Raw genomic sequence first — 23203 nt, 5'->3', positions numbered from 1 at the left:
GCCAGCAAAACCTCAGCTCTGGGCATGAGGAGAGCAGACTTCAGGCTGCTTAGGAATTAGTAATTAAGGCCCCCTGGGAAAATGTTTTCTGCAGGTGGTGGGGTCCATCAGTGCTGGTCACTTCTTAAACATCATCTCCTAAGGGCACAGGAGGAGGTAATTGCCAAATGTTGGAAGTCAAGCAGGCAAAGCAGAAGGCTGAGCAGGGATCTTCTCTTGGAAATAAGGCAAAAAAGTGAGGTGTATGCACCGTGGAAGCAAGGTCAAGTGACACGGGAAGGATACAGAGACACCGTTTGCGTCTCTGTAGGGAGAAAATTTGTGCAGCCAGAAAATTTTTCTCTGTAGGGAGAAAATTTGTGCAGCCAAAGCTCAGCTGGAGTTGAAGCTGCCAGAAATCTGGATGACAACAAAAAAAAATTTTTCAAATATATTAATGGCAATAGGCAGTATAGGAATGTCATTGTCCTGTTACAGGATGAGGATGATCACCTCACAAACAGGGACAGAGACAAGGCAGGAGTGTTTAACGCTTTCTTTGCCTTTGTCTTCAACACAGATGACAGACCAAGGGGGTCTTAGTGCCCTGGGCTAGAGCACCATGGCTGTGAGAATTATCAACTCCCAGTCAATCCTGAAATTGTTCAGGATGTGCTGCTCAAACTGGATCCTTATAAATCTATGGGGCCTGATGGGATTCATCCCAGAATCCTCAAAGAGATGACTCATGTCATCGTAAAACCTCTCTCAATGATTTTTGACCAGTCTTGGGAATCCAGAGAGGTTCCAAATGACTGGAAGCTGGTGAACATTGTCCCGATTTTCAAGAAGGGCAAAAAGGAGGACCTTGGAAACTACAGGCCTGTCAGTCTCACTTCAGTGCCTGGTAAAGTTATGGAGAAGATTATTCTGGAAGGTATCAAAGAACACCTGAAAGACAATGCAGTCATTGGTCACAGCCAGCACAGCTCCACGAGACGAAAGTCCTGCTTATCAAACCTGGTTTCCTTTTATGACCAGGTAACGCACCTATCTGATCAAGAGAAACCAGCTGATGCAACCTCTTTGGATTTCGGTAAAGCTTTTGATACTGTTTCTCACAGGATCCTTCTGGATAAACAGTCCAGCACACAGCTGGATAAACATACCTTGTGGTGGGTGAGCAACTGGCTCATGGGTGGAGCACAGAGGGTAATAGTGAATGGGGTGACACCAGACTGGCAACCTGTCACTGGTGGGGTTCCACAGGGCTCCATCTTGGGCCTTGTGCTCTTCAGCATCTTCATAAATGTCTTGAATGCAGGACTGGAAGGGATACTAAGCAAGTTTGCAGATGATACAGAACTGGGAGGAGCTGTTGACTCCCTGGAAGGCAGACAAATCCTGCAGAGAGATTTCGACAAATTGAAGGACTGGGCAATCACCAACTAGAGGAAGTTCAACAAGGAAAAGTGCTGGATTCTGCACCTGGAATGGGGCAACCCTGGATGTTTGTACAGGATGGGGAGTGAGATGCTGGAAAGCAGTGCCATGGAAAGGGACCTGGGGGTCCTGGTTGATGGCAACATGAACATGAGTCAGCAGTGCCCTGGCAACCAGGAGGGCCAACCATGTCCTGGGGGGCATCAGGCACAGCATCACCAGCTCGTCGAGGGAGGGGATTGTCCCGCTCTGCTCTGCACTGGTGTGGCCTCATCTTGCATGTTGTGTGCAGTTTTGGTTTGAGAAGTGGGAACCCTACGGGAACCTCGTGAGTTTCAACAAAGCCAAGTGCAGAGTCCTACATCTGAGTCACAGCAGTATGGAGGATGAAGGGATTGAGAGTAGCCCTGCCAAGAAGGACTTGAAGGTGCTGGTGGATGAGAGGCTGGACATGACCTGTCAGTGTGCAGTTGAAACCCAGAAGGCCAGCTGTATCCTGGGCTGCATCAAAAAAAACTGGCCAGAAGGTTAAGGGAGGTGATTCTCCCCCTCTAGTCTGCTCTTGTGAGACCTTACCTGAAGAACTGCATCCAGCTTTGTGCTCTTCAGCACAGGAAAAACATGGATCTCTTGGAATGGGTCCACAAAAATTTTCAGACAGATGAACACCTCTTCTCTGAAGAAATATGGGGTAGATGCCTCATTCCTGAAAACATTCAAGGTCAGATTGGATGGGGCTCTGAGCAGCCTGATCTAGTTGAAGATGTCCCTGTTCAGTGCAGGGGGGTTGGACTAGATGACCTTTAAAGGTCCCTTCCAAAACAAACTATTGGATGAGAGGTGATGTATGCCTGCTAACAAGAGGCACTGGCATGCATTGCAATAGATCCATTCCTTGGCAAAGTTCCCAAGAGCAGGAATACCAGGTGCTACATGTGATACTCCAGCTACTACGTATTTATGTAAAGAAAGATGTGGAATTCACACTGAAATGTTTTACACTGAAAGACAACGGGAAGCCAAAGTCTAGAGTATTTGTGTTTTAGTCTTAAAGCCCCCTGCAATCAGGAGAGTCTCCTCACTGATTTCAGAGATCTAAATACAAGTTTTTTTCATCACACAAAAATGTTACGATAGACTGAAAAATACTGTCATTGACAATAGACAAGGTAAAACTGTTAAGTTGCTGTAAAGCTAGAGATTAAAATATTGTTAATGGAGAGTTAAACTAATTATTCAGTTTATTAAAGTGTTCATAAATTGTCAAAACTTATTTTTCAATAATAGTGAAACTACCCTTCCTAATTCCTCAAGCCAATTCATGCAGTCCTATTCAGCACATTGTCCAAGCTGTTACTGAACGCATCTTGGAGTAACAGCCTTCAATGCCACCAGCAATGGCATTTTTCATGGTAGCCAAATTCCCTTTTCTGCACTCCAGCCTTCCAGACTTCTGCACTCAGGATGTATTGTTGCACACAGAAATCAAAATGCGCAGGACAAGCGGGATTTACTTGAAATAATGGAAGTGAGGCATATTTCCAGAATGGGATTATCATTTAATGATTGTTAAGTATTTATTGAGGAAGTGTTGTAACAAAAAAGTTGAATTTTCCTTTTCATGGCCTGCAGATTACTGGGGGTCTATGGTCTAACTGTCATTAAGTGTCTTAAAAATGCATTACAGTAAAGCAGCAGCTTTTATACATGCTGCCACAGAAGTGTACCAGGAGAGAGCAACATCAGATTGTCTCTTGAGCTAGCTGGCTTCTTTTATCACAACAAAGGCATTATTAGAAAAATTATCCCTAATCCTGTCTAAATGGTGTACAGAAGTGAGGAAATGCCTTGCATAATTTTACTCATGAACCTTGACTCTCCCTCCTCTCCTCCTAAAGAAAGTGAGCACGAAAGTAGTCCAAAAAGCACTGGAGTCCTCAAAGCCCTCTTCCCAAGAAAAGCGTGGGGTGCTCAGTAAGAGCAGCTGTTCAGCCTCAGAAAAGGTCTATCCTCCCTCACAGCAGCACGGTGAGGAGCTCCTGCTTGCCTCTGTCCCTGCTTAGTCCTGCCAGAGTCAGACTCACTGTGGGGAGATGGCAGCCAAGGAAAGAGGCAATTTACCTGCTGAATTCCTGCAAGATTTGGAGCAGCAAGGAAGGGAGAAGGTCCCCATCCCTCTGCTCTGCCCCTGCCCCTGTGGCTCCTGGAGGGGCTTCAGCTGGGTACTGCCCTTTCCTAGGCTGGAATCTGCAGGCAGCATCTATCTCCTCTTCAGTGGGGCTGTCCCCAGGGGCTGCAGAGGAGTCACTCAATGTCATTGTGCAGCATGCAGCTAATTAGCTCACAAGAAACAAATTAGCTTATCATATAGGAAAGAACATAGTATCAAAAAGGCAAATTTGCTGTTTCTGTTTCCCTAAGAGAGTCAATGTCATTTAAAAGGATGTCATAAAATCTATATCAAGTAGGATATAAAATGTGGGGTCCTACAATCAAAGCGGATCCTAAACAGAGGAAAAAAATAATGTAATCTATTTGTAAATAGCTCCAGATCATAGTATTTTTGCTTCCCACAGTCTTGTAATGAGGTTTATAATTGAGTTCTTTTAATAAAAACAGTCTAGATACTGAGATACTGAGGAGAGGTAAGCATCTTAACTTTTGATGGAAAATTTACTTAGGGGTTTTGGAGAAGAGCTTAAAGAGAAATCTACTAATGTTCATAGGAACAAAAAGCAAATCAAAAGAACCTCAAAATTGTGAAGTTTGAAATCCAACACATCTCAAAGCCAATCTGCAATTCATAGCTATATTATTACTGTTTGAAGAGCTTTAAATGGAGAAATCAGAATAGTATTACCTTCAGAGGAAATGCCACGTGCCACATTTAGTCTAAGGGAATACAGTTTATGACACCTAGTGGACAAGAGGAAAATTTCTTACCCTGCACTATATTCTTCCTAATCACATTCTCATCCCTACCCCCACTATTTTTTTTAATGTTTTGCCTACCTATTGTGATAAATTTTATGTTAAAATCACATTAATCTTGTGAATGTTGTGTGCCTGAGGCAAGTGCATGGGACAAAAGACAGCTGCTTCCTTTCCCCCTGCAAATTACTTGAAATCTGATTTACCCTGAACAAATTGTGTCAGGCCGTAAATCCATTGCAGAGCCCCATGATATTAGCAGAGTAGCAGTGCCTGTGGCCAATCTGCATATCTAGTAGATATTTTTGCTCTGTGTTCTTTAAAGTAATACTGGGTTTGACTAACCCCCAAGTCAAAGTGCATTAATGTCAAATCACTCAAGCATGTAATGGCTGGCTGAGTCTGTCCTGGCAAGCTCTGATACTACAGTAGATCTCAGCAGCTGCTCCTGACACAACCAATTCTCACTGGCATTAATAACCATGCCTGCACACTTGAAACAGCTCTCAACTTTCCCACTTGAAACAGTCTGATAGCTGAGCACCTTGTCTCTCTGGGAACTACACTTATTTGTAACCATCCCCACCTTCCCTTCCTCCACAAAACCACTGTCTGTTACAACTGTGCTGGCTCCCTGGACTCTGAAAATCTGGATCCCCTTGGAGCACACCAAGGTGAGTAGTTGAAGTCTGGGTCTTGAGCTGTTAGCAGGCATAATGATTAGAAATTAACACCTAGGAAACCAGCTTCCTACTTTTCATTTCCTGCTGTGCATCACTCCACTATAGTAGGGATATCTCTGACGTGCTGTGTCTCCAGGACTACTGTCCCCACTGGCTCACTTCCCCATATCTCAGCTGAGTGGACCCGTTAGTTCTAGACCCCATTTTCAGCTCTTAAATTGCAGTTGCAGGAGAGATGGATCTAATTTCTCTTTAGGATCCACCCATTAAGCTCCCATGAATGTGGTGCATATGTTTCAGGTGAAGGTATGGATCAGTCACTGCCAAATGCCACAGGGATAATCATTTCACTGTGCTGCCCCACTCTCCCTTTGCTTAGTAAGACTTGTCCTAGGGAGAGCAACAGCAATGGGGACCTCTGCCTTCACCAAGTGTGATCCCTTTGTACCTTAGGACTGAAGGAGGAGTTTCTAAAGGTGCCACTGTTGGTGTTCTCCTGGATCTGAACAAGCACAACCTAACCTTTTACATAAATGGGCAGCAGCAAGGACCTCCAGCATTTGAAAACATCGAGGGTGTCTTCATGCCTGCATTGAGCCTCAATCGAAATGTCCAGGTAAGTCCTCTGCAGTCCAGTCCCACTTACCCTTTTCACCTAAAGAAGAATGTATGCTGCCAGCATATCAGCTGCTGGAGCTGACAACAGCATTTGTAGGTAGTCAGTATGGATAGGGGCTCTTTCCTTCTCAGTCTTACACCTAGGCTACTACTACTTTTTGGACTGCATTTGACCTTCTGCCTTGCCTGACCAATGCAAGGAGTAGTGCTATAAAACCAAGTAAAAGTATCTGCACTACCCCACTAATTTCTGCTCTTATTTTCCTGCAACACTCTCCTTGGAAAGTAGCATCACTAACATTTCCTCTGCCAGTTTGACTAAAAAACATGTGTATCCCAATTCCTCTTAGATCTTATCTCTAGAGATAATTAACATTGGCAAAGGACTGAAACAGGAGCAGCAGAGCAGTAAGGAGAGCAAAGGCGACATAGGTCAGAGAATTAGTGCAGAGAAGAACCAGTCTGCCATCATTCCTGCTCTCTGTTCACAGGAGGTTTTCCGCTTAGAGGAACTATCTTTAAATATAATGCATTTTTACTTCAAGACCACTGCATATGGCTAGAAACAGGGCGTGGTATAAGGAAGAACCTATGGAAACATCCAGGAGCCTGAAGACTGAAGGAGGTCAGCTTAGGTCAGGCAGGACCAATGTAGCCAGGGTGGAATACTCATCATTTAAAGCACTCAAACTGAAATCAGAAACCTCACATGACCTTATTAGTACATGAACTTCCAGCATTTTTTATTGGTGGCATCCAAATCTTTCAAGAAACTTTCTCGGCTTTATTTAATTTGATGCACCAACGTGGATGACAGGGGCACTTCTCTAGGCACCTCACCTCACAGATTTTTACTCATAGCCTATCTTCAGTTTTAGCTACTACATCCTTTAAGTACCTGGCTTACATTTCTTACCACAACTGAATTAAGGCAGAGCATGGCTGATGAGGGGGCAGGGGAAAACTCTGAAACTAAGCTTGTGTTTGCTGTTGAATGGTGCTCTGGTCCATCTGTGTGGAAACTCTGACCTTGTAAATATGTTGAGTAATAGAAGGAGCACTAAAATGTCCTGTGCTCTGTTCTACCAGGACAGAAAAGATAAAAAGATTTTCTTATATTTAGTACATGAGCTCCACTGTGTGATATCTGTCCTGAAGTACTTGAGGTCCCTTTCAAACCCTGTGTCTAGCAAGCAGCACTGCTGGAGACCTACAACTGGTGGCTAGATTTGGGAAAAGACAGACACCTGGCTTCTAGGTCCCAAAGTGTTCAGGAGGGAAGGGGGGAGGAGATTTGTTTATTTCAGGGGCTGGATATCATCTGCATTAATATTCTTGACTTAAACTTGGCCCTGAAGTCCCACAGCCTTTCCCCTGTCATTTGTCTGCACTTTGCCTTCATGAATGCTCTCTGCTGAGGATGTCCCACTTTGAATCTACATTCTTCTTATTTCTTCTTTGTGCAGGTGACTCTGCACACAGGATTGGAGGTGCCACAATGTGTAAAACAGACCAAGCTGCCCAACAACTAATGAAGCCCCTGCCTGACACTGTGTTGGACTCTCTAAGCTTTCTCAGTGTGTTTTGGCACTTCTCAGTAAGTCAGCAAAAAAGCATTCTTTTCCTTGACTTAAAACACTGTGCGGCATGTTGCTCACCAAATAATCAGCTGGTTACAACTAGACCACTCCCTTTTTTAATTTAACAGCCATAGCAAGCACATCCACTGAACTGGCACTCAACTGAAGATGTGTACCTGAACATATCTACAATGCGTTGCACACATATGTATACTCGTGCACACACATGCAAACACACACAAAAAAAGTTAAATGAGTGTATTTTCCCTCTCATGGCTGGATTTGTGCTTAAATATTAGTGATGCTGGAAAAAATGGGTAAGACTGAGGGGCAATGGATGTTGGAGCAATTTACCAGTAGGTGAACTGGATTCCCTTGCCACCTGAAGTCCTTAAATCAAGAAAGCATATGTTTTGACAGCTGAAGTGGAGGCTGTATGCTCAAGAATTCCTGGTTGTCAATTATATTCAGGGGCTCAAACGACCATTAATTATTCCTTCTGGCTCTAGTCTGCAGTAAGCTATGGGATAATGTCCCTCTAGAAGTCTGTGGCAGAACTTACCTCATTATCTGTGACAAGAATAGGATTGGTTTCCAAACACTGCCATGAAATAGTTGTGCTCATTTTAGCTAACACCATGATACATGCAGAAATCAGATACAAAAAACAGAGAGAAAAACATCCTTGATAACATTTTAGTGTTGGTTATTTAGACGTGACTGTGGAGACTATCATATCCAGCAGATTTGATTGTGGTTATCAGCACAACTCATGGAAAACAAGGTAGGGGAGATTCCTTTCAACTGAATTGATAAGAAATTTATTTAAATATGGCACACGCAAAGTCTCCCATGTTGAAAAATGCTGCTTTCCAGCCTTGATCCTGATAAGCCCTAGGCAGCTGTAGTTCCAATGTAGCTTTGAGATCAGAAGCCTTAATTTTCTATTAGATTACTGTGAGCTAATTAATGTCTTGATCCTAATAAAGCACTTGAGAGAGATTCCTAGCATTAATGCAAAACCTGTCCCTAAGAATTTTTCTGGATTGGGACATAAATCTTTTGCAAGACTTACCTGTGCCTGGCATCTCCCATGAAAACAAGCAGTCATTTCAGGTGCTACCCATGACAACTGGAGTCTGTGACAACTAGAGATAGTGAACTTCTCCCACAGCCATGGCACTGTCACCTGCCTGCAGTTGTCAGAAAATACACTGATTTGCCTGTGTGCTTTTTCTGAACCCAGTTAACTTATGCAAGTGTGTGTGTGTATAATGGCAATGCGTGAGGACAAGATGCAGCAGACTGGGTGAGCTCATGATATCTTGGACTCTGTCATTGTATCCTATGTAAGTGTGGTGCTATCAAACAAGAGAAACATAAACTCTTAAATCCCGTCAATGTTCTATTTCAGTTTTTTAAGTCCTGCTGCTTATACAAATTTTCCTCTTGAAGCATACATGTACGCACACACACGTTATCAGGCATGTAATTATCAAACCTGAAAACAAATATTCTAACCAAAATCCAGCTTATGGCCTTGCATTAAAGCACAGCCACAGAACAAATGGCCCAGGCCTGCCCTCGGGCAGCCTGCCAGCCCCCAGGCATCCTGCTGCAGGTCCCTGTATGGAGCACATCACTCAGGTAGTGCTGAGCGATGGCAACACTTCCCCGTGGCAGAGCACACAGTCATCCCACTTCAAAGCCATTGTGGGAAGGGAAAGGTAGCCCAGAACAGAACAGTCCTGGGCTATTGCACAGACAAAAAACAGTCTGCCATCCTGTTGCCTGTAACCAACCAAGCACCCTGTAGCCCACCTCTCCTGCAGAACAGCAGGGCACCTTCAGCAATGTCAAGATTGAAATAGTAAAACCAACTATGGAAAAGAATAACATATGCTTTTAAGTGAGAAAGCAACAGTACTTTCCTCAAAGTCTGGAATGGATTGTATTAGTAAACTTGTAGAGAATAGAATAACTGTGCTATGCTGGTCTTGGTTTTGTAAAGAATATCAGAGACCAACTGTGTTATAATCTTCGGTTTCATTCAATACCATACGAACTCATGCAAGATTTTCTAATTAGCAGGTCTGTTTTAACCTACCTCAGCTAGAACACTACCAGACCCTGAATTTCCTCTTGAGTGTGCTCTTCTATGAACGTAACAGTTGTAATCATAGTGTTGGCTTTGAGTATTGCCAGTCAGTAGTGTATGGGAATATTGTACATAAATTGCACATAGTTTTTTATATTGGGAAACATCCTGTGATAATTTGAATATGGAAGGCACTCTACCTTCACATGTATTAAAAGCAAGAAGGCATTGTTTGTTTTGGGACTGAACCTTTGTCTTTACTCCAAACTTCTGTAAAGGAAACACATGAATTTACATCTTTCCAATCTTCAACCACTGCTAGATATATAAAATTAATTCTGAATGGGTTTTAGAAGTGTTTGCAGTACTCAGTTTTGGTTTTCATAGTTGCTTTGGTATCGGTTCCTGGTGTATTATACCTCGGGGAGAACACACTGAGTGACACGTTATTAATTTCTAATGAAAATACAGACAATAGGTGGGATGTGCTTCAGAGCAGTAGAGAAGCTTTTTTTTACCCTCTATGCATTCGAACATCGTAAAAGTAGGGAACAGATTAGCTACCATTATAGTCTCCTTTTAACCTAGCAGAAATGCAAATAAAATAAAAGGAATACAGTTACAGTAGGCTACCTGCATTAGTAAGACTAATTTACCCTAGGCCAAAAAGTAAACAACGTGTTTGTGCGTGTTGGTTGTGTACACATTCAAGGACTTACCTTTGGCATGGCCCGTAGCAATAAACCAATTACCCTCATAGAGCGTACGTTTGTGACTTCAGCTGCATAAATTTTCATAGTTTGATTAACAGAAATAATGCTTAAGTAATTAAAATTACTGTAGGAAACTAATTATTCCACACACGAATATTTACGCAGAGTATCTGAACGGCAGTGGTCATTTGATAATAGGTAGAATAGAATTTTCCCTTTGCAGAACAGCATCAGTTGGGGAGAAGTGGGACAGTCCTATTGCTCTGCTCAGGCTAGTTAGTTTCTTTCTTTGCAGGTAACTTCCCCAAGGTCCATCTCATTATAAACCCAGCAAGTTTGCACGTTCTTCATCTACAGTATTTCTTATACCAGTTTTTGTTTCCTCCAAATCCTTTCTTTAGGAGGGAGTCAGCTTTTAGTCCTTGCAGAAACTGTGTTGCTGACTGTCCAGGGAGAACCCAGAGGGCTGAAGGGCAGCATAGATTTCCAAGGGGACCAATTGGGATGCTCTTGCTTCCTTTTCATTCCTCAGAGTATTTCTGCATCTCTCTGGGACTCCAAGCTCTTCTGGCACCTAGATATACACAAAGCTGCCTCTCATGGGACTCTTCGGCTCCCAGAGGCCAGGCTGCTCCTTACAAGCAGGAGAGCCAAGCCTTTTGCACTGGGATGAATCCCATCCACTACAGTACAGAGCCCGCACAGGGTAGCTGTAAACTGACTTAATGTTTTAAAAAACCCACCAAAACACAAACAAGCCCTCCCCTAATAAATATAACAAAGCTTGTCTTCTGCATACACAAATTTGGAAGCTCTGAACAGCTACAACATAAACAGAGCAGGTAAACTTTCTGTTCTGCAGAGCAACAAAGGACTCTCAGTTTTCACCTGTCCCTGTGAACCCCAACCTTAGCCTTTGTGAGCTTGCTTCCTGGCTCTTTCCTCTGCAAACTTCCATCAACTTCAGTGGGAACAAACAGAAGTAGTGTGCCAGCACTCTCAGACTTCCCAAGGCATGCAATGCTATAAAATTTCCACTCCCTTCTTTTCCCTCATCAACTCAAAAAGAGCTCACAAGAAGTTCTCTTACTAAGACTTAATGTCAATAAAAGCACAGATGTAGCTGACAATCCCTTGTTCCTTCTGCTGTGGAAAGGTATGTGCTATAAATAAATTTGTATGTCAGTGAGGACAGTAGCATACTGTGATGTATCATGAATTTGGAAAGCAATTTGGCTTCTAAAAACAGAAAAAGATAGGCAGACAGCACTGTCACCTCCTATGTTGCCTATGCACTTCAGATACATAGAAGAAAATATATTGGACTGAACAAAATAAATAAAATAAGCATGAGCTCACATATATCAGAGTTTAAGAGGAAAAGTATTAAATGTAATTTATTATATGCATAATGTTCCATCATGTTGTAAATATTGCCATAATAGTGTATTGCTGTAGTTTGTTCTTGGCTGGTGATAGAGTTCTGTGGTAGTGCTGTGCAAGTTGGGTTTTGCGTTTTTTTTTTCTCAAAGTATAGTTAGCAAAGGTAGCAGAGAGCACCTAATACTCTGGCTTCTGAGTTGTTCTGGAGTAAGATGCAGCTTTTTTTTCTTTCTTTCTTACATGATAATATTTCTTAAACAAGGTAAGAGAGATGAGATCAAGGCTAAGCTGCCACTACCACTGTATGAAAAACACCATGTTTGCAACTGCCAACAAGAGGTAGTGCATTTTTGGACCATAATTCGGATTACCCGAAGGGATGAGAAGGGATGCAAAATTCCACAACCTGGTGACAGCAGCTTTCTAGTGCCATCTAGTATGTCCTTTGCTCACAAACAGAAAGATGAGTTAGGAGAGTTGTTATACCTTATCTCAGGCCTTACCAGCTTCGCAGCATCCTGCTTAAATAGCAAAATCAAGAATTCAACTTTGAACCACGGAAGACAATACAAAAACATCAAGCATCTTGGCTAGATCAACTTTGTAAGGGAGATTACAGTATCAGATCAACCATGTAGCAAATGTAAAGGGCACTTGTCACTGAAAATTACCAGGCAAAGATGGAGTCTTTTTTTTTGGTTGTTTTTTAATAAAAAAGTGAGCTGCTTCTAGTTTTTACTGACAACATTTCTGGTGATTCCTCTGCCCAGCTCTACTGAATGCTGCACACACACAGCCAGGTGGAGCAGCAGCCTGAAGCACAAATTTGCCATAAATCAGATGCACTTGATCTTCTGAGGTGCAGGAGCCCATATACAAACCTCAGAGACTGAATGTGTAGGGCTCCTGCATCTTTGCACAATACAGGAGACAGACTTGTGTTCCACTGACAGAGACACTCAGCAGCATTTTTCCTTTCTGTTAAATGACCTTTTTGTTACATTTGTTATTGCAAACAGTTCCAAGCAGAATTAATTACAAAATTATTTTTTATGCTAATTGGAGGGTTTCTAACATATTCTTATGAAGCAGTAGGTAGAAATATTCCCAGATCCTGATTGCATTCCATCATCCTCCACCTCCCTTAAATGTTGTCAATAAAAACACTAACCTTTCCAGGTAGCATGGTGAGAAGACATTATGTGATGAATATTAAAAATAAATGCATGAGGTAAACCTGCTGTTATTTCTGATTGTCATATGAAGCATGAATAACACTAATTTAAATGTTGGCAACCAAAAAAGTGCAAAGGAATAAGATAATGGTGTTCACTTCTGGTTAAATGAAAGACAAGAAGTTGTTTCTGTGTTTTCTTCTTAACTACAACACTTTTTTTTGTTACTGTCATTTCCCATAGCTTATCTTAATTTGGAGCTGGTGAAATATACATCTCTGCTATATGTGTCTATCGCCAGATCAAAAGGAAAATACAAACTTTTTATAATTTTGTACCTGTAGCAAATGTTTGTATTTTTTGAATTAGAAACAAACTGCTTTTTGTCTTTTGGTCCAACTAAAACTTTGAGTATTATTATTATTCCCCTTTTGGAAAACCTGATGTATAAGTTTATGCTGTTTTACAGTTTCTAAATAAATTCTTATAACATTGCCAACAAATTCAGCATTAGTACTGTATTTATTATTCCTGATTATTATAAAAAATATTATGTCATAATGTAAATGAGGCACTCATGCAGAACGCATGCCTAACTCTAACTGTCCATACCTGCTTTGTTACCACAATCAAGAATAATCCAGTAGCTGGAGAAACCCAAGAGTCCTCCCTCAGAGCAACCACCTGTGCCTTAACTTCAGACATACCCTGGATTCAGAGGCATGAAACACCTCTCTTTCCCAGTACCACTCCATTAGCTCTGGCTCACATTGGTTATAGGGGATCTATTATTTAGTTGCGTCCCACCTAAGACACTTTGGGTGATTTCCCAGACTCCAGAAATTTCTGACACTGGAGTAAGCAGAGCCTGAAAGAACTGTGACACCACTAGGATCCGACTGGAAAGCCCTTTGGGTAAAAGTCAAAATGGGCAGAAAGCCTGTCAAAGCAGGGGAGACAAAAACTTTGTGAGATGGTTTAAAATGACCTGTCATCTTGGAGCTGCACCCCTCTATCAAGCTGACGGCTCGTGAGAGACTGAGCAATGCTACAGAGGCAGCACACAGCCCCTGCAAAAAAACAGTCATTGAGGCCACACAACCTTTACAGATGTCTGCTAAAAAAGCAGAATAAAACATGGTGATAACAGTGACAGCAGTACCAGGGTAAGAAACAGGAACCCAGTCAAAAAACAATCAGGAGTAACTATAGATGACAGTGTGGAGACACCATCTATCACACCTTTTCTTTTTTTCTCCCACAAGAGACAACCACCTGGCATCAACACCTTTATGGAAAGGGGTTTGACTGGGAGAAAAGATAATCACAATGGTTTTAGCATATAGGGAAACAGGGAATAAGGATAACGGTTGTAGGAAAAGGCATGCAAGAGAAAGTAGATAAGGAAAAATCCTTCTGTTCTTCCTTTGTACTTCATTCCTGTATGCAACTGCAAGTAGAGGGCAAAATAAGATGGGCCCTGCTCCCCCTTTCCCATAATCAGTTATTCAGTCAACATTGGCATTAGTGTATAAGCATGTGCTTAGAAACCAACAGAGCTTACTGCCTGAACATAAACTTACATACTCTGCTAACTACCAGCACATGCCAGCCCAGGAAAACGCTGGTGCATAACAGGCTCTAAACAGTTTTATTTGCCAGATGTGATTGATGCATCTAGTAACAAAACAGGACTAGAAGTACCATGCTTACCTGACAACAGCATCCTACAAGAATGTAGCATGGTCAGCTCAAATCACCTTGGAGACTTGATATAAATAAGTAACCTATCGCCATGTAACAAAGCTTTCATAATGCATACACACCAACACCATAAACGAGTGTGAAGATGCAACACTTTGAATAAACTTTTTGTTTTCTTCCCTTGAAAACCTTAATGTTCCGCTATGTACTCAGCATTTCAGTTTTCAGCCTTTTAAGAACAGATTTTTTTCATCTCTTTTTTACAGAGCTTACAAGCTTGAGACCAGGACTGCAAAATTAGACACCCCATTCTGACCAAGTTTCACTCCCAAACAGCTTTTGGGAGCTGTAGAGGTGGAAAGTAAACCCTTTAACTTACCTAAGCTGACTGAGAACATAAAGTCCCACAACACATATGCAAACAGCTGAACAAAACTTCATCAAGAAGTGAGCAGTGAAAACTAAGCTCAAGGATTAAAAAGGAATTAAAAAATACAGGTTATCCCACAACATCGAAGGCCCATCTGTTGCCTCAACAAGTCTTGATGCTCTGTACTCAATTCTTCTTAGTGACTACACCTTCACACGCCACGATGATTTGACATTTCTATAATGTGAAATAAGACATTAAGTCTGTAACCTGATATGATTGTTAATTCCAGTTTGAATCTGCAAGCAATACTGAATAACAAGAAATCAAATTATGCAATTATGAAATGTGATAACAGCATTTAGCAACCCAACTCTGCACAACCCTCCTCTTCCCACACGGCTTCAGAAACACTCCCTTCCACTTTTTACCTGCCTCTTGATCCTACAGGCTCTCTCCCTCCTTTTAGTCCTCTCTGTGGTGGCAGAGCACTTTTCCAGGACCTTCAGTAAGGTGGAAGATGTGAAGGAAGGAGCATGCCAGAAAGCATCCCTTTCTGTGGTGTGGCCTTCCCTACCCCAGAACACTTTCCCATCCTGTGACAGGGACAGCCTCTGATGCTGCTGTTCTGTTTGCTGGCTGCAAGCTGACACAGACCCCACTGCTCACTCAGGGTTAGAGATCACCTAGCTCAGGCTCCCAGCCCACAGGGGTACTGGTACACCCAGAAGTTTCTTTCAGTTTGGAAGGTCACTAACCATTGCCAGTTCTAAAGGATACACCACCTTAAAAACAAAAATACCCTAAAAAATATTTAGCTACAGAAGACAAAAACTGTTCTTCCAGAAACACCAAACTGCTGAAATCCAAATAGCATCAAAACTTCAGTTTCGACAAAGATTTCATAGAAAAGCCTTAGAGGCACAGGGACACTCAACAAAACAAACACGAGTTACTAGGAACAACCAGCAGCTATAGAGTGTCTATGCCTCTTTTGGCTTAGTCTTACATGGTTTTGTTTTTAAAAACAAACCATCCAAGCCACCAAAACACTATTTGAAACTGTTTATTTGGAGATCTCTGCAGATGTTGAGTGTGTAACTCCTACTGTGACAAAACTTCAGAAAAATATTATTTTCATTCCAAAGCAGGTAATTTTGAAATCTTGAGGTTTTGCTGGACAAGAAAACTCTTGTGCAGTTCCACCATTAGTTAATGGATTAAATGAATATTTTACTTACAGCCAATAAGCTGATTCTAGAAAGTGAAATGTTTGTTTTGACATGTATTGACTAATAAAAATAGACTGTGTGACCTTCTTAATAAAAACTCTCATTTTTATTTATAAAATGGTAAATTCTCATATTCTTCCCAGGGCAGAATGGAACATAGAAAATGCTGCAACAACAAAATTTAAAAAATTAGGGTATGGTGGGAAAACGAGAGGCTCTGTAAGTCTGTGTTGGTAGCAACATGAATTCTATCTTATGCATATTGTCCATTTCACTCTATCATTAAGTTCATTTCCTAACTTTGGATGATTTGATTTTCTTTATGTCATGGCTTTGCAGAATCAAGGTCCCATCTCTGAATTTTCCAACTTGTCCTGCATGCCAAATGCTAGGCACTGATTTCTTCCTTTTGGCCTTCCTGAAATAGGAAGAGGAAAAACAATAATTAAGAGAAAAGCAGAAAAACATGAAAATGCTTAATATGGTGAAAAATGTCACCTATTTATGCAGGCAGTGTTTGGTATTAAGGAGTATCAGATCATAGCAAGTAATGATCCCAGAACATTTTACCTTCGTAGACATTCAAAATTTGCAGCACATTACAGCATGGATTTACATTTCTAAATGTTTAGAAATACAAAGATCTTTGGATAGAGAAGGAACATTAAGAGCACAGAGTGAACCTGTTACACTACAATTAAGAATGTCAGCTCACTTTCAAACCCCTGTATACTGTAGCTTGTGTTTTGCAGAAATTATTTCTGAGGGCAAATGCTCTGAGTAAGTGCTGCATCGGCACACAGGGATTTTCATCCATCTCACCTCCAGCTGCAGTCTTAGACATGCTGGGACAGAACTGACATATTTTCAGTTAAGCTGTGTAACTAAAGCCTCTGAAACTGCTAGACAAAGAGCAATGTCACCATTTTTTGAGGAGTTCTGGATTTGGAGAAGTTCATTCCACTATGATGTGCATGACTTCTGGTACAGTTACATAGGGGATATGCACTGGGGAGACTATACAAAAGCAAGTTAATTTCAACTCCTTAAAAACAGCTCACCTCTCCTTCTGTTCTTTCTTCTTCTTCTTAAGAGAATCACCCTTATGTTCCTGTTTTTAAAAATACGTATTTTAATGAACAAATAACAAACAGAACATGTTCATTAAACAACCACCTGCACATAAAACACGCTGTAGTCTTTGCTTCACAGAGTAGCAGGCACTTAAAGCCAGCTGGGAGACCTGACAGAACAAGTGATGCAACGCATTGTGGAGTCACTACTAGGAGTGCCAAGAGCCTTTCCTGTCACCTTACAGCCCACTCATGCCCAACAAGCTGTCCTTGCCACGTGAGGAAGCAGAGGCTTGCTCCTTGGGCATATGACAGATCCTAGGGTCAAAAGATGGACTTGCCACCAGGCAGGTGTGCCCTGTCCCCCAACTGAGTCTATCTGTCAAATAACAGGGTTCAACATGCCTGGTCATGCAGTGGATGTGCTTCGAGCCACATGACAGAGGAGGAGAAGTAGGTCCCTGGAAAAGAGGGTGGCAGGAAAGCAGCTGCCAGAGCAATTACCCATGCCACAGCCTGCTCCCACCTACATGAGAAGGCTGGGAGTAGGCTCAGAGCCAGATGGGCTGTGCTAGAGGATGGATGCAACAGAAACCTCACCCTTGCTTTAAATAATGAGCAAGATCCTAGATGGAATTGTGCTGATATAAAAGTAGTTGAAGATCCGGCTCTCTGTGGTTAGACAACATGCAACAAACTTTAATTGAGGGCCATTTTTTTTATCTTAAAAGGATAAAAAAAACCAAACGCTGCTGATGTTGTGTCATCAGTCTATAAGCTTCAAAGGATGAGGCAATGAAACCCACCACAACACAAGATTAACTCTGTGCCCTTCATACTGCACACAACTAGCTTTCACCAATAAGGTTAGTACTGTGGGAGCCAGGAACCCAATCCATGGGGAGCAGCAGGTGTCAATCTCGGGCAGTCCTCCTGAGCCTGAGGCATTATATGTCAGGCTCTTGGGCTAGCTCTTACATGCTGCCTTTTTATACACAAAATTTCACACAAACCTTTTCCTTATCAGCATCTTTCACTGCTTTTTTCTCTTTCATTTTCTCTTGGTAAGTCCTGTAGTTCACATGTTCCTTTTTGGGGGGCTGCAACAAAGATTGGGAGGGATACCACTGATTAAATTTTAAAATAGGTTCAAAAATTATTGACACATTTCCATGGACAGTATTTTTCAGGTGGTAAAGGTGAAACATTAGAAATGCTTATTTCCTTTTGGGTGAGAGAAAGGGACTTAGAGGATGTAAGGTAGACACCTAGAAACCCCATTTTTCTTGGTGAAGACAGTAGAGAAAAACGATAATGCTCTGTATCAGTCCTACAAAGTTTCCACGTACATACCTCCCCCACTCCATAAAAAAATCTAAAAAATAATTTTTCTTTTATACTAGTGATGATAAAATGAAAAGTCCTCTCCATCTTTAACTCACTGAGAGAGTGAAGCTTTAAAAAGCAAGCCTCTCTCTCCAACAATTTAGTTTTGAATGGCTTGATTAAAAATTAGTACATGTTGTTTTTCAGCCTAACCAGTCACTACTTCTCCGATAACACAACTATACTAGTTTTCCATTAATCTTCAGAAAATAAACAAGACAGAATAGAAGATGTAAAAGTAAGGATGAAGTGGGAGAAGGGTCAGGGCAGGGGACCTTGTGTTTTAAAAAAGTAGTACCAAAGCCCCCCATGTTCTTTACCACATTCATGCACTGTAATAGTGGGTGACCTCTCAGCACAAACCAAGTGACAATTACCTTGGCTCCCAGCATGATAGCACGCTCCTGTTCCCATATGCGTTGTTCATGCTTCTTGTAGCCAGTGATTCCAAACTTGTGCACTTCCAGACGAGCCTAGCACAGAAAATTGCAAGCGTTTCATAATTTGTCCAACCTGTTGTACAGTAATGCTTGGCACACCACAACAAAGTCATACTCCCAAAGAAATCCTGGCTAATGCTGGAAATCAGCACACTATAAAATAAACTAGCTGAGTTTGGAGCTATACCGCCGAACAGTTAACCACTGTCCAACTAATCTCTAGACAGTGAGGACTGCCAGGGGGACAATTTTCAATTCTCCTCATTTCACATAAAACAAAACACAGAATGGATCTCCTCCATATAAAAAAAAAGAGAACCAGTGAGAAACATGAATGGGTAGATGGTGAAGCGGTTTGACTACACACATACATATAGTTAACACTATACAAGAATACTCTGGCAAAACCAGTGCTGAATTCATAATCTTTTTAACATCAGTGATTAAATCCTCACTCTTCTTAGCAGTACAGAGCTCCATGCAGAATCTCCAGCGAGATATTTCACAGGATCATAGCACATCCCCGAGCAAAGATTAGGTACATGAACAACTTGCACACATCTGTAAATGAATTAGTATCTAAGGTGGCCAATGCTAGTTATGCTCATATAAGAACAGAAGAGAATAAAAAGACAAATGGAAAAAAGCCATCTATTGTTTCAATAGATGCCAATACACCTTTTTTCCCCCCCCCACATGAGATCAGAAATCCAACATTTAACACCATGGGCCTGAAAGAGCTATGCTAAACATTATGGGTACTCCAGTAGCTTTACACAGGTAACATACAGTGTTCCTCCTCAAATTTGCATTGAAAGACCAGAAGAAAGGCTACAGAATTGTAATAAGCCTCTCTTCACACAGAGTAGTTGATTACAGTCAGCATGTTCCTCCTTTGGCATGGCATGCAGACAGAACTACCTATTAGGAAAGCCTCACCGATAAGAGATACCCATTTCTGGAAGTGTTTCCCATTGGTTCCACCATAGCTTTCCCAAGGATATAAATACACACACCTGCACACTAAAACAAAGAGATTGGACAGGTGCTGCAGACTTACTTTTTCAAAGTTAAATTCTTGTTTGTTCACATTTGTCTCTTCGTTCGCTATTTGGGTCTATAAACAAAATAAAACATTTCAAATTAATATAACAAATAAAACCAATCTAAATGTTGATCGTAATAGTTTTTTTGAAAAGCAGTGAAATGTAAACTGAGTTGTAGGTACAGCTTTCCAGCAGTACCTTTTCCTAGCTTTATTACCTTGATCTATTAAAAGAGAGAGTCTCAATGGCATTTTTAATGTGTAGATATTATAGTGTCTTACTGGAACGATCTTGCACATTTTATAGGGTACCATTACAGTGCATATAGCTTTGTCCTGCACTTCCTTGCCTAGATCATCTATCTGCTAACGTTTACAAAGAGTTTCATAATTCAGAAACTTATTAATAGCTGCAATTAATTTATACACTTTCAAGAATAATTACATCTTATAAGAGAAAAGTCATTTTGTTTGAGCCAGGCAGCGCAGTGGTAATAGGTACCGACAGCTGGGGCAACACGCAGAACAAGCTTAATTCCCAAATGCATGTATATATACTAGTGCCCATATCCAGCTCCACTAATGCAAGACAAACTGCTCCAAAGGGTGCACTGTCAGCAAATGGCAGAACCCACTTAGTGGTGTTTAAAGAAAGTACTCGCTCAAAAGGAGCTCAATGAAAACCACATCTTTTCTAGTCCATGATTTACACAGAGACCTTCCCTCAGCAGTTCTCAGTTTGGAGGGGAACTCTCCAGGGGGAACAGGCTGTATCCTAGGAAGAAAAAGAAGCGTAAAATCCCAAGGAAAAGAGCTCCATGCTTGCTTGTTACAGGAGTGTCCCACACAGGACACTCTGGAGCACTAATAAATCTCCCAGGGTTATTTTAGACTGTGTCTGCTTCCTGATCTAAGGGAGGATATGCCAAACCACCTCTCTGAGTGGAAGCTCTGACCGCTCCCAGGCCCACTGATGTGGGCAGGCAGCACGAGCAGGGAAACTGCCATCTGCTCAAGAGCATCATCTGCTCATCTTTCCGCATTTGCTCTCAAGGCTACCATCCCCCCTAAGGATGCAGGAATACTACATAAGTATTAAAGCTTTTCCTTTTCACTCTCCAGGACCTTAAGCCACACTGAGTCATGGGTTCAGGCCTGAGGGTTACACCAGGGCTTCCCTCTGCATCCACTGCAGCCAAACTTCTCTCAGCTCTGCAAAAGTTTCTATATAAAAATGTCCTTCTCAATCACAAATAAAGCCGGTTATCTTCAGAGCATTTTGCTAACAAGCCTAACAGCAGTCTTCTCAGGTATAAAAATTTAAGCTGTAAAAAGCATAAGAAAATAAATACTTAGGGCAATTTTTAGAGGAAAACACGCTGGAAAAAGCACAAAAGTTTATGGATTCAGCCAACTGCTTGGTCAGTCTCTTGAACCTCCCAGTTCCAAGCAGTTCAATCCTAGATATCAGTTAAGTCTCCCTGAATTCAAGACAGCCATATGTTGGCCCATCAGAGTTTATTTTAGAGTTGGGCTTCTGATGTTATGGTCATAAAGGCAACTCAAGGAAAACAACCAGAGAAGCAATAAAATCTGGAGACCAATGAACCAGCAAGGGATCCCTCTGCTCAGCTTCCAGCCAAGCCTATCCAGGCCTTCCCACTGAAGCAACTCAGTTATAGTTTTTGGTAGTGTGAGGTAATTTAGCACCAACAAACCAAACCAGAAGACTGAGATCTAATGCTGTCATGCCTTCCCCCATCAACTACCCAATACTGATCCTTGAAGACACATGTTTCTTGTCAACAGCCCAGTGTTGCTGTGATGCCAGAGAAGAAAGATTTGGCACCTCACATCCACACCTATTGACAGGAACAGAGCAGCAAACAAAACACTCGGGCACTGAAGTAACCAAGAGGCTTTGCTTTCCATTTCATTCCCTTCCTGACGTCCTGTCTGCAGATCAATTTATTTTGCTGGAATATGCCTATTTCAAATATAGGATACTTAACCAGAGATCTTCTGAAACCGGAAAAGAGTAGTTTTCAAGTCCTAACCCCACCTCTGCTTCATCCAGCAGTCCCGCAGGATGAAGCAGGACTGGATGCCATCGAGCTGAGCACGCGGATCGCCAAAAGATCCCGGATTTCCAGGCAGCTGTATCAGCAAGCGGGACAAACCCAGGCACGGGAGGGGGCCGATGCCGTGCCCAGGGAGCGCACCTCCCTGTGGGAGGGCGCAGTGGAGTCCCCCTACCCTCCCGGCCCTACCTGGGCTCCTCCGGCCGGCGCTGCCGCGGGGCTGTGCCGCTCCTTCCTCTTCCTCCCGTGGAACACCACGACCTCCACGGCCGGCGGCGCGGCCGGGGCCGGCGGGGCAGCGGCGGCGGCGGCGCTCAGCTCGGCCCGCAGCTCCCCGAAGAAATCGCGGGCCCCGCGCCGCCCACCCGCCGCCGGCTGCAGCCCCCGGCTCTCCTCCTGCTCTCCTTCCTCCGCCGCCGCCCCTGCGCTCCTCTCGCCGTCCTGCGCAGCGCTGAGGGCGCCGCCGGGCTCCTCGCCTGCGAGCCGAGCACATGCCGCGGGTCAGCCCCGCGCGGCCGCCGTCGCCCCGCTCCGGAGCGAACACGCCCGGCCCCCTCCCTTCCCCGGCCCCCAGGGAGGACCGCGGTGCCGGCGCAGCGCCCGGCCCGGCCCCGCGCACCCACCCAGGTCGTAGAGGGCTCCGAGCACCGCCTCCAGCCGGCGGCGGGGCTCCCGCGGCCCCATGGCTGCCGCGGCCAGCGGGCGCTCCGGCGTGTGATCCCCGGCGGCTCCCGTCGGCCCCGAGATGGCACCGCCCATGGCGCGGTGCCCCCGCCCTCCGCCGCCGCACCGCGCTTGGCAGCCGGGTCGGGGCGGCTCGGGGCCATGGGCGCCGCGGGAGGCTGCGGCGGGCGGGAGGGCACCGCGGCGGGGTAGGGCAGGCGATCGGGGCGCGGGGCGGCGCGGTGGAGCTCGCAGGACCATGGCGACAGCGGCGGCGGCGCCCGGGCGGGCGCGGCGAGGGGCGCCCATGTACTCGGTAGGCAGCGGCGGCGGCGGCGGCGGGAGCGGTGCCGGGGGGAAGGGGCTGCCAGCCTCAGCCACTGTGAGGTGCCGGTCACTCTGAAGCAGAATGGTGCAATCCCCCTCCGCTCTTCTGCCCCGACTTGGGTGCTGAGGAAGCGGGGGCCGCGCTCCGACGGCGGGGGCGAGGCCTCTCCCGGGCTCAGCGGGGTCGGGTGGCGGCCGAGCGGCAGCCGGACTTCTCCCCTCACCAGTTCACCTTCCTGGGCCCGCTTCTTTGCCCCAGCTGCACCTCCCGGACCTGTC

At 43.6% G+C, this 23203-nt stretch overlaps 3 protein-coding genes across 8 annotated transcripts in view; 2 read left to right on the top strand and 1 right to left on the bottom strand.

Moving 5' to 3' along the window:
• TRIM67 (tripartite motif containing 67) overlaps positions 1-10791 on the top strand; it is a 40996-nt gene extending 30205 nt beyond the window's left edge. For 2 of the 4 annotated variants that reach the window (XM_051783866.1, XM_051783865.1), the window contains exons 9-10: positions 5490-5652; positions 7121-10791. In XM_051783866.1, the coding sequence (XP_051639826.1) occupies positions 5490-5652; positions 7121-7186 (229 nt within the window). In that variant the 3' untranslated portion in view covers positions 7187-10791. The remainder of the gene's footprint in view (positions 1-5489; positions 5653-7120) is intronic. The other 2 variants (XM_051783864.1, XM_051783863.1) reach the window with 1 other exon arrangement.
• Positions 10792-13741: 2950 nt separating this feature from the next.
• On the bottom strand, positions 13742-22687 carry CUNH1orf131 (chromosome unknown C1orf131 homolog). Of its 2 annotated transcripts, none has more exons than XM_051783878.1 (7): positions 22558-22687; positions 22124-22410; positions 19869-19925; positions 18746-18841; positions 17996-18082; positions 16971-17023; positions 13742-16327 (listed from the first exon to the last, which is right to left on the bottom strand). In XM_051783878.1, exons 1-7 carry the CDS (start codon positions 22616-22618, stop codon positions 16198-16200), a joined length of 771 nt encoding a protein of 256 aa, XP_051639838.1. In that variant the 5' UTR covers positions 22619-22687; the 3' UTR covers positions 13742-16197. The 2 variants fall into 2 exon arrangements, with proteins under 2 accessions (XP_051639838.1, XP_051639836.1); XM_051783876.1 differs by having other exon boundaries at positions 16971-17020; positions 22558-22673.
• The window catches only part of GNPAT (glyceronephosphate O-acyltransferase), a 21417-nt gene continuing 20878 nt past the window's right edge, over positions 22665-23203 (top strand). The window contains exon 1 of one of the 2 annotated variants that reach the window (XM_051783867.1): positions 22665-22913. In XM_051783867.1, coding sequence (XP_051639827.1) covers positions 22680-22913 — 234 coding nt within the window. In that variant the 5' untranslated portion in view covers positions 22665-22679. The remainder of the gene's footprint in view (positions 22914-23203) is intronic. The other variant, XM_051783868.1, reaches the window with a different exon arrangement.

Source organism: Manacus candei, unplaced genomic scaffold (genome assembly GCF_025592945.1).
Source record: "Manacus candei isolate 608988 ecotype Guabito, Panama unplaced genomic scaffold, ASM2559294v1 h1tg000017l, whole genome shotgun sequence".
Classification (NCBI taxonomy): Eukaryota; Metazoa; Chordata; class Aves; order Passeriformes; family Pipridae; genus Manacus; species Manacus candei.
Note: the sequence above shows the minus strand (reverse complement) of the source record. Positions and strands in the feature narration are given on the sequence as shown.